Source organism: Protobothrops mucrosquamatus, unplaced genomic scaffold (assembly GCF_001527695.2).
Source record: "Protobothrops mucrosquamatus isolate PMUCROS unplaced genomic scaffold, P.Mucros_1.0 scaffold1069, whole genome shotgun sequence".
Lineage (NCBI taxonomy): Eukaryota > Metazoa > Chordata > Lepidosauria > Squamata > Viperidae > Protobothrops > Protobothrops mucrosquamatus.
The window spans coordinates 330,253-342,253 of record NW_015387297.1 but is presented as its reverse complement, the minus strand read 5'-3'; the positions used below and the strand labels follow the sequence as shown (position 1 = coordinate 342,253).

At 36.4% G+C, this 12,001-nt stretch overlaps 1 protein-coding gene across 1 annotated transcript in view; it reads right to left on the bottom strand.

Moving 5' to 3' along the window:
• MAP2K7 (mitogen-activated protein kinase kinase 7) overlaps nt 1-12,001 on the bottom strand; it is a 34,627-nt gene that overhangs the window by 20,267 nt on the left and 2,359 nt on the right. Inside the window, exon 2 of the mRNA XM_015820116.1 lies at nt 6,462-6,509. Within this exon, the coding sequence (XP_015675602.1) occupies nt 6,462-6,509 (48 nt within the window). The remainder of the gene's footprint in view (nt 1-6,461; nt 6,510-12,001) is intronic.

The following is a 12,001-nucleotide window of genomic DNA, read 5'->3' as shown; positions in this document are numbered from 1 at the left end:
CGATCTCTGCAGCTTAGCTGGGCTCCCTGGAGGCTATCGAGCTCCGTTTGCCTTCATTTGCCTTCGCCTACTAGGTTCCAAAATAAGGCATGCTTGGAGAATTTAGCTCTCTGCTGGTCGGCGGAGCTGCAGGGAAGCCGCGGGAGACCATAACTCTCCGCGGACCAGCTGATCTTTGGAAGGGAGCCGCGGGAGTCCAATAGCTCTCCGCGACTCAGCTGGCTTCAGGGGGAAGACCGCGGAAGCCCTATTAGCCCTCCGCGGCTCATAGGTTTTTGTAGAAGCCGCGGGAGGTCTAATATCACCCGCGGATGAGCTGGCTTGGGAAATCCCAAAGGAAATTTTTTTTTCTGCTACTCCTCCAAAAGGTAGCTAGACAATCTCTGGGGGGGAGGTGATTTGGGAAGGGAGGAAGGAAACCTTTCCCTTCACCCTGGGGCACACTTGGTGACCAGAAAATGGCACCCGGCTCTTTGTTCTGTCCGGTGATCTGTTGGACTCTAGCAAGCCTCGTGGCTGTGCTGCGATCGGCCGGCAAAGACAACAAAAAACAAACAGCCATTCGTTTTCTTGCAACTCCCCCCCCCCGAATTAAAGTAAAGAAAAATACGACCTGATCCAATATTCGATTCAGGAGCCAACGAAAATCTATCTGATAGGACTAAGACTAAGTCGAGATTGAGAAGGGGAGATCTCAAGAGGAGAGGCGGAGCAAAATTGGCTGACTTAGTCTACGGGCAGAAGACAAGCAAAACCCATTGGTGGATTCTCCACTCATCATGCTGGAGAATATGGAATTTCTCAAGCAAATTTATCTGCATCACATGATTGCACTGAATTTGCTCTTGTGACCCAAGTTATGTTTTCAGGTGGCCATTCTAATGCCATTTTATTATTGAAAATCTTGATAAAAAATGAAAAACTCTAAGAAATCACAATACAAAAAAACAGAAATGGAAAGGGTAAGCATCCAGTATCTTAGAACAATGTTGAACTATTTTGCAATTTTTTTGTATGAATTATATAAATGTTGTAGTATATGTTAATATCTAGCACAACGTTTTTCAAAGATAATTTTGGAAGCAGCTTATGACTCTTATAGATTATTTAAAGTTATAGAACTATTCAGTATCATGATCTAAATGTCTCTCTAAGCAGACAAAAATCAAGCAGCATCTGAATAAAGGTGCAGTATGAAAAGTGGCCCCATATTTGAATGATAATGCAACTGTAAGAGTAATAATAATAATAATAATAATAATAATAATAATAATAATAATAATAATAATAATAATAATAATAATAATAATAATAAAAATAATAAAAAAAAATAGTTTATAAATGTTTGCACATCTACTACATCTTGTTTCTTCACCTCTATCCCCAAATCCGTAAAATGCTTTTCCTGCTGTCTATTACTTCCCTAAATGCAAATTCTGTCTGTTCTCCTAAAACAGGGGTGTCAAACTGCTGGCCCGTGGGCCAGTTTCATCATACTGAAGCCACGCCCACCCCATTGCCGGCAATGCAAAGAGTTGCGATATGTCGTGACACGTGACGTGGCGAGTTTGACACCCGTGTCCTAAAAGATGGGAACAAATTACTTATTGCAGGTAACAAAAAAGGTATACAGGTAGTCCTTGACTTACAAACATTCATTTAACAACTGTTCAAATTTACAAAAGCATTGAAATAAGTCACTTATGACCGGTCCTTGCACTTATGACCATCACAGCATCCCCATAATCTACATGATCAAAGTTTGGGTGCTTGCCAACTAGTAAATACTTAAGACAACTGCAATGTCATAGGGGGGGGGGGTCACATGATTGTCATTTTTTACCTTCCCTGGGGATTTCCAACAAGCAAAGCCAATAGGAGAAGCAGGATTTGCTTCACAACCACATTCACTTAACAACCATGACAAAAATCTTCTAAAATCAGCACAACTCACATCATTTAGTAACAGAGGTTCTGTCCCAACTGTGGTCATAAGTCGAGGACTATATGTATGATCTTTCTGAAGAACATTAGAGACAGAGTTCTAACAAAACAGTCTCTTATTTATATCTGTTTAGATTTCTAAAAAGCAATTTTGCTAAGCAAAAGTAGCTTTCCTTACTTTACACTAATACCACAAATTCAAACAGTTCGGTTTTCCTATTTTTGGTGGGGAATGCGTGTATGGAATGCAATTTACAATCAGCAACTGCTATTTGATATAATAAATTAAAGTAGTCACAGATAAAAAAAGATGTATGAATATTAATCTTTTAATACCGTGTATTGTTTTGTAGTTCAAAGAATAAGAACTCTAGGTCAGAATGTTATGGTTGTCTGCACAGAACTAAAATCCATACAGGTGATCCTTAACTTATAACTGTTCACTTAGTGACTGTTTGAAGTTACAACGGCACTGACTTACAATCAGTCCTCACATTTGCGATCACCACAGCATCTCTGTGGTCACTTGATCCTAATCCAGGTGGCATTCATTTACAACAGTTGCAATGGCCCAGAATCAGGTGATCACTGGCTTCCAACAAGCAAAGTCAATGGAGAAGCCAGCAGAGAAAGTCACAAACTGTTAAGCAATTGTAAGTGGTCTCTCACTTAGCAAGCATGGTGATTTGCTTAACAAGCATGGCAAAAAAGATCGTACAATTGGATGCAGTCACTTAACAACCACACTGTTTAACAATGAATTTACCGATCCCAGTTGTCATAAGTTAAGAACTATCTATATTTCGTTACCAACACGCAGCATTGGCAGCACCACCAGAACAGCTGGGACCCAAGATCTTATTTTGGACTGTCAATTTTAAGAACCGGTATTTAAAAGAATGACTACTGAGAAAAGTTTTCTAACATCAACTGATAAATTTATCAGAAATAGAGAAAACACGCATTTTTTTTTAATCCACAAAAAACTGCTATTCATCACTGTACACGTTGATTCCTTTGGGATTCAAGCAACAATATTCTGCATAAATAACTTAAAACTTCCTTTGAATCAAGCTCAGCTCTTGGTAATACTATAGATTTCTCACAATATAATTTTCTTGGCAATAAAGTGCAGTGGTCAGATCCTTTCAACTTTCCAGTCTAGCCTACTGCCATTTCCCAATGATCTTCCATCCAAGTGCTAACTAGGTGTAATCTGTTTAACTTTCATAATTGGCCCAATTTGCCCCAAATGAATTTCTATACAAGGAGGGACAGAACGGTATAATAAAAGGGGCCAAAAAAATGTTCTCTTGTACCCGTTTCATTAAGATTTATTTATCCAAAGCAGAAGTAATCCAATCAAGTCTCAAAGAGCTAATACCTTTATAAATAAGAAATACACCGTTTGCTTCATTCAACCCTCTATTAAGAAAGGCTAATTTTTAGAACTATGCTATTTTAAGTATGATTTCCTATATATGATAATCCAGGTTGAGATAAAATGAATGTGATTCTGCTAGTTCCACCTAGTGGTATCAGCAAGATTTCCTTCTCTACCAATCTGCTTGGAAACTAATTCACTGACATACACGCTTTGCTTTTATTTTGGGGGTATCAAACAGCATATTGCATTTTCAACATTTTTCTGCAATCACAACAGTTTTTTTTTTAAATTGAATTCACCCATTCACATTTAGGGAAAAATGGAAATAAAGTGTTTCCATAAATAAAATAATAAATGATTAAAATAAAATGAGTTCAAAACCTGAAACAAACAAGGAATTTGGGTTCTATACTGACCTGGGATGAAGCTTTAAGTTATAAGAACCTACCTTGCTACAAGCTGCTCAACTAGAACAATTAGGCTTAGGCAGAACTTAACTGCCTGAGTATATCTATCTATTTTAGATAATTACAATGTCTCTTAGCCAATCAAGTGCACGTGTAAACTCATATACGCATAGAGAGAGATAAAGTGTCAAAAGTGTTTGGTTCATGATCATACATTCATATCACATTTCTATAGATTTAAAAACACAATTCAACAAAACCATATTTTATGGAGAGTGAACTTGCATACTTAGGAAGAATTTGATGGATTCAACTAATTGTTGGAGATGGATTAAAAGATGCATTTCACAAAGTGCTCACATATATATCAATGGCTTGGAAATAAAAAAGGATGATAAAAGAAATGAGTATGACTTTTTTTGTAATGAAGCGAAGTTCAAATTATGAAGTTTGAAGGCTACTTATTCTCTTTCAATGGTGTAGAGAACTCTAGAACCTCTTTCTACATTTGCTCAAGAATTTTACAACTAAGAATCCGGGTTTGTAAACTAATCCGAACTAAGAAATTTGAACTATGCAAACTAATTTATATGCTTAATATCCCATTTTTCTACTATTAAGTAATATTATTTAAATGTTACAAATTTAATTGTACATCATGACATCAATATGTAAGGCTAACTTTGCACTATATTTAAGAAATATTATCTTTCTTTTCCCCCTTTTTTCCATATTAATACCTTTTAAGAAATATACTCCTACAGAAAAATAGTTAATATAGTATCTATTTCATAATAAAAAGATAATAAATTTTGCTGGATTATATCTGCAAAGAACAGCTGGCAAAGCAAAAAAAGCATAGGTAAGAGCTAGCGAAAGCCAAGACTGAGAAGGGCTGGATGATAATCTATTTAAACACATTCACATCCCGAGGGACTTCAAAGCATTAGTAAGCAAGCTTTCCCAAGACAAAGCATGCTGGTCTTTCGGCATTTTCAACACTGCAAGACTGCTATCCCTCAGGTAGGAAAAAAACACAGTAATTAATTCACAATCCACAGTTACAGTAGCTAAAGGCAGAAAATGAAGAGGTTCTTTTACATATACCAAAGAGAATATTTGGCAAGACAAGTTGAATCCAAGATGAATAGCTGAACGTTTACAATGTAGTCGCCCCCACCCCAAAGTATGCCCTTTAGACATGAGGGCATGCAGGAAAAAGTAAACTCAGATCTTTCAATAAAAGTTACCACCACTGTAATATTATTAAAAGTACAATGTCAATCTGAAAGCAAAACAAATAAGGGCAGTTCTTTGTGTAATACATTCTACCACCATACAAAACCACAGAAAACCTATGGATAAAAAACTGGATTTTAATTTCTGCTTCAGAACAACTACTAATTTCTCCTGTAGTTATGCAAGTATGGCATGAAACCTTCAATTTCATTAACTCTATTAAAAAAGTTCTTTGCCAATAAAATAGTTTCAATTTCATCTTTTGAAATCCTGAAATATAGTTTGTACAAGGTAGCATTACATGTCTAATTTCTAAAGGTGTTTTTTTATTGAGTATCAGTTCTGCTTAACATGTCCCATCACAACTTCCATCTTTATCCAGATGTATTAGATTGCAAATCCCAGAATTCTTAGTCTGACACCTGAATTCAGTCAGAATTCAGCAATAGACCGGGGAAGGCAGGTTCAAAGAGTGGTCTCAAAATACTTGGGTTTCTCACAGAAATGTTTGGGATCAATGAATATTTGGACAGGAATCAATCTGGGCAACTATTTGTAGTTGCTGCCACAGGTTATGAGGAAGACAGTCCTTCAAAGGTAATGCAAATAGCCAGGGCTTTTTTTCTCATAGAACGCCCAGAACGGAGTTCTGGCACCTTTTTTGGATGGAAGCTTGTAGGGTAGGCAAGGCGGGTTGTATGACGTGTGTGAGTTCCGGCACCCTTTTTTTTTTTTTTTTAAAGAAAAAAAGGACTGCAAATAGCTATACCAAAAACATAACTCCTTCACATATTGTTATAGATGCTCCTACTGTTCAGTTTAGATTTCTTCAACTTGTCCTAGAAATCTTAAAAGCAATTTACATTCTGCCAAGTTCTGAGTTTGGCGTACTCTGTTCCAATTTTAAGTCTTGGCTAGCGTTGTGGCTAATTAAACATACAATCTTGATTTTCTGCCCTTAAGCAAACTCAACAGCACTGACAGTTTGCTACTAGGTTCTACCTCTGAGACAACTGCACTTACACTAGAAAAGTCTTAGTTTTCCTATGGGTAGTGGCTTTTTCTACCCCAAATATTAACATGCATTGTATCTATATTTCTGCTGTTTCCCATCAGAGGCATTTGGCATGGATTAGGAAAGCAGATTGGTAAGACATGGTCCAAAATACACATAATTTAAATGTTACCCGTTTTCATAAATTGCTTTGACATAATCAGTAAAGGAAGGTGCTAAGCGACTAAATGCAGCTGTGGACAATCAAACACGTTTTCATGCATGGCTTGATGCATCACTTTGTCTAGCCAGTCAGGATGAGTTAGGGCTAGATAAAAGGTAGTAAAGGAAAACACTACAGTGGGAAAGAAGCAGGGTCAGACACGCATTTGGAACAGAAGCAGAAAAAATGGCAATTCTATGCAGTTGAAAGAAGCATTAGATAAATGATGCAAGAAATCCAAGCTGCGATGATAAAAAGTTCTGGTACCTGCACGTTGGGATGGAGCGGGAGCAGGGCTTAGAGTGATCACAATAACTGGATTGGGAAAAGGAAGAAAAAAACACGATAAATCACAACAGAAACAGTCAAATCATCAAAATGAAAATAATTCATGTTCAAATCAATTTCAGGACAAGGAATTCAAGAAATTCAGGTAGGGAAAAATCAACGAAGGGGACAGAAAGATGAAAATGAGATGTATCAAACAAGTGAAAAATCTGCTCTACAATTTAATCAAACACGTGAAGGATCAATTTATTCATTGTATTTATGAGCAGTTCCATTAAGCTCTGTATATTTCAGCTCCCTACACAGTAAGGTCCCTTTAATGGTCTTTCTTCTATCCTTCCTAGACAGAATCTATTTTTTAGAACTTCATCAACAACATCTTCTACCGCTTCACTATGATATGAAAAAAAATACTTATTCTCTTCTGGATTTTCTGAATTTTTGCACCTCTTTTCTTCAAAATATTACCTGGGTTTATCATGGTCTTACTGCTATATAAAGGAAGACCGAGTGATCTACAAATAACACTAACGTTTTGTTTTTGTTTCATATATTTCATAAGTATGAATCGAACAATGATATGCCAGCATGAAAAAGTATTCTCCTCTTTAGATTCAGTATATGCATTCACCTTTAGCTACAATAATTACCATCAAATGTTTCCTGTAGTTTGTGATCACTCACATTGCTGGTTCAAAATGTTGCTCTTTAATCATTCTCTTATAGATTTATAGGTTTGAAATAACTATCATGTTGCAAGTTCCACTTCAGTTTCAGCAGGTGGACAAATGACCTGTTAATCCCTTAATATTTTCTGATAACAAGACAGAATGCATGCTTTCTTCAATGATAGAAAGCCATCCAGAAAATAGCTATGGAATTAAGTATTAGTTTCTGACAGGGATAACAATACACATATAGCCTGAAAAGTTCCCCATTTTTAATCATCTTAAAACAGCCCTCTAGAAATCTACAGGATCAGGCAGATATTTTTGCTAGGAAAAATGAGAAGAGCATCAATGTTCTTACTGAGAAATGGCTTTTACTTTGCTAATCTCATAAACCCATTTTTATTCCATGTTTTTTTTATTATGTTACCATGAACACTGATTCAACTATTCAACTATTCAAATTCAGTGGTGAAAAAAGCAAAGTTCTACATATAGGCAAGAAAAACCAAATGCACAGGTATAGTATAGGTGGTACCTTGCTCAATAGTGAGAGGGATCTTGGAGTCCTAGTGGACAATCACTTAAATATGAGCCAGCAGTGCCAAAAAAGCCAACACAGTGCTAGGCTGAATTAATAGAGGGATAAAATCAAGATCCCGTGAAGTGTTATTACCACTTTACAATGCCTTGGTAAGGCCACACTTGGAATACTGCATCCAGTTTTGGTCACCACAATGTAAAAAAGATGCTGAGACTCTAGAAAGCACAGAGAAGAACAACAAAGATGATCAGGGGACTGGAGGCTAAAACATATAAAGAACAGTTGCTGGAATTGGGTATGCCTAGTTTGATGAAGAGAAGGATGAGGGGGGACATGATAGCAGTCTTCCAATATCTCAGGGGCTGCCACAAAGAAGAGGGAGTCAAGCTATTCTCCAAAGCGCCTGAAGGCAGGACAAGAAGCAACGGATGGAAACTAACCAGGGAGAGAAGCAATCTAGAACTAAGGAGAAACTTCCTGACAGTTAGAACAATTAACCAGTGGAACAACCTGCCTCCAGGAGTGGTGAATGCGCCAACACTGGAAGTTTTTAAGAAGAGACTGGACAGCCATTTGTCTGAAATGGTATAGGGTTTCCTGCCTGAGCAGGGGGGTTGGAGTAGATAACCTCCAAGGTCCCTTCCAACTTTATTATTATTGTTGTTGTTGTTATTATTATAGGCCACACCCTGAAGGTCCCCAGATATTATTCTGAGGAACTGTGGGGATGATTCTATGTTGTGCTCTTGGAGCAGTTTCGATAAGGCAGCAGTTCTTGGAAGAATCACTATTATTCTTCAGGATCATACCTTTCTGCTTCCAGAACTTTTGTCAACTGATAGGTATTAATGACTTTTTCTATGGAGACCTTCAGAAATTTATTTTGAGGTGCCATAATATTCCTTTACTATCTGTGTGATGAGATCTTCAGTGATGAAGAGAGATTTCTGAGATTCACATAAGGCAGAACTGCATGAAGCAATGCCAGAGGTGATCACCTGGAGAGCTGAATTGGACATCCAGTTATGAGGCCACTGTGATACTCCCATAGAAATTTTACTTACAATTACATAAACTGTGTCTATATGTTTACTTCTCTTCTGTCATGTTGTCATCATGTGCTAAATAATAATAAGGCAGAACTGGTGCAAATCTGCTTTGTTAACAGAAGAATTCATACAACTGGCCTTAACTTTTTAATTGAATCAATTGATTCATGGAGGGAAGCACTTTTTCACACTGGCATGCCGCATGTAGGATTACTTTGTTTATGTAATAAATTAAGTAAACACCATTTTTGTGTCACTTTTGGGTTATTTGTTTACTCAAAGTCTCTTGATATATCAATCAATTCTTTTAACTTTTAGTGGCAAAGTTAATTACCAGGATTACAGATTGTTAACTAAATTTCATACTCTAACTTCAATGTTTTAAAGTACCACTATAGCATGATATTTTTTTAAAATTCCTAGATATCAAGGAAAGTTATACATTATTGTGAAAATCTAGCTGTGAGGACACATCAAAGAGAGAAGCAATCTGGAATTAAGGAGAAACTTCCTGACAGTGAGGACAATCAACCAGTGAAACAGCTTGCCTTCAGAAATCGTGGGCGCTCCATCACTGGAGATTTTTAAGAAGAGACTAGACAGTCACTTGTCTGAAATGGTATAGGTTCTCCTGCTTGAGCAGGGGGGCTGGACTAGAAGACCTCCAAGGTTGTTCTGTTCTGTTCTATTCTATTATTCTATTCTATTCATTTCTCTAACATAAAATGTATTCACAGACATACCAGAAAAGTCATTTAAATCATCTTATCTGAAAGCAAAAACAGTTAAAATTTATTTTCAATTCATACTTAATACAAATCATGAAGTTTCAAATGCTTAATTATTGTCCATTTCTAAACCTTACGTGTCCATCCATTTTTGTGTAGCCTATATCCACCACTCTACTTTTAGCAATCAAAATCAGCTACTACATACAAGTGCTCCGACAATAATAATATATTTGATTCTATTTTTCATTATTCCCCTCACCCGAAGATCATATTGTATACAAAGATAAATATAAAATTATATTAAACAACGCTTTGGCTGTGATGAAAGTAATTCAGAATTACAATAAACATTTAAGAGCATTAGATACAGAAAATACTGGAGTTCTGCTTCACTACTACAGATACATCATACATCAGCATTGAGATACATCCATGTTTGTCTACTGAAACATGGACAGCTCACTAAGGGTTACTAAGCAAGTCTTTAAACATTAACCAGTCTTTAAAATTAGAGATCCATAGATTGCAAGAATGTCTTATTATCGCTGAAAGTTATTTATACAGGAACACTGACAGAACTATAAAATATCAGGAATATAAACTAGTCTTTCACTGAACTGGATTATCTGAATTGGATCACCTGACACAGTCACTCCCAACTTTAGACTTCCTGACATTGGATTCAACCCCTATTATCTCAAGCTGTAAACATTATGGCAGGGCATTACAATAATTGCAGTCTAGTAACAGTTTGGGTCTGATGTTGACAAGGGCTTTCCAGTTATTTTGGATCTCAGTTGACCTGATCACTATCCAAGGGTTAGATTCACTGTTTATTAGTGTTGTTATATAATCCTGAACTGCCAGCAGTAATTTTATTTAGTTCAGTTTCAGGTAAACTCTTTCTAACATTGTATATGGATAGAATATTTTTCCTCTGTTTTTAAAGTTCCTTTCAATTCCAGAAATTATCATTTACTACAAAACTATTATCAGCAATTTATTATCAGATTCTAAAAGGAGTAGCAATATCATCCACATTTACAAATACAGTGTGTGACTGACAACTAACAAGAAACAAAATTCAGAAACCAAGCATTCTCTATTGAAAACTAAAGAATCAAGCGAAATTCATCAAATAATGGCTTCATTTTGCTTTTGCAGATCTAAACAAAAAAAGTCTGACAGAACTAAAAACAGAAGATGAAAAAACACCCAACGAACCCAGTTTATTCTACATACTGAGAACCATTACTCCAAAGAAACTTCAGACTAGGATGTTTGTATTTCTCTATCTGTAGTTATTAGGGCAATTAATTACCTCAGACTCAAATTGAAAATGTGCTTCAGAGCAGGTGAAATAGATGCCATATGATACCGAAAAAAGATGTGGCAGAAATGCATACACAGTTCTAGTTAGTATCTTTAATATGAAATACCTCATAAATATTATTTCTCAATAAACTGTGTTCCCACTTCAAAAGATATTGGAGTAGGGCCAAAGAAACCCAGGCCACTTTTAATCATAGAAATTCACTGGGCAACTTTCAGCCAGTCATACTGTCATAAATAATTCCCTCACAGGTTTGTGGGGGTAAAATGAAATAAAATCCCTGTATAAGTCAGTGTGACCTTATGGAAGTAATTCAGTCTATAAATCTAACAAATAAATGAATAAAGCTGTTTAAGATACTTCTTGTCTTATTCTATTTCAGAAAACCTAGGTGCACCTATTATTGCTTATATTTTACAAGGCTTCTTCCACTCTAGGTTTTCAGTGAATTAACTATTACAAGGCTGGATGATCCACATGTTCTCCTCTGCACCGAGACTGGGCCACTGGAATTTTGTTCAGAAATTGTCACTTTTCAGTGTTATTTTTTTGAAGTCCCTTGTCGAAAATAAGAAATATCTGAGCTGCTGACCTCACCCATCCTTATGGCCCCCCAACCCAAATCAAAAGTTTGTGCCATCTTTTTGTATAATTGTCATCATTCCAATAATTCCTTACACCCACCCTTAAGCCCCCCAACCCAAGTCAAGTTTGCGCCATCTTTTGTATAATTGTCATCATTCCAATAATTCCTTACACCCACCCTTAAGCCCCCAACCCAAGTCAAAAGTGTGTGCCATCCTTTTTTGTATAATTGTCATCATTCCAATAATAATTCCTTACACCCACCTTTATGCCCCCCCAACCCAAGTCAAAAGTTTGTGCCATCCTTTTTTGTATAATTGCCATCATTCCAATAATAACCCACAGACCTCCAGCTGATCAGGAGTGATTTTGCAGCCCCATCCAGGGAAAATTGCTAAATACTAGTGCAGCAATGGGCAAGGAGGAAGATCACCTAATCTTTTAGCCTAGTAGGAGACCGAACTATTCATAATACCATTAGCTATGTTATATTATATTAAAATAAGTTACAATAAAAATCACAGTAAAGAAGGAGGCATTAAAGTTACTCTGTTCAGATTTTGGAAATATTAAGGCATTGTTGAAGACACCTATCAACACAACCTATCA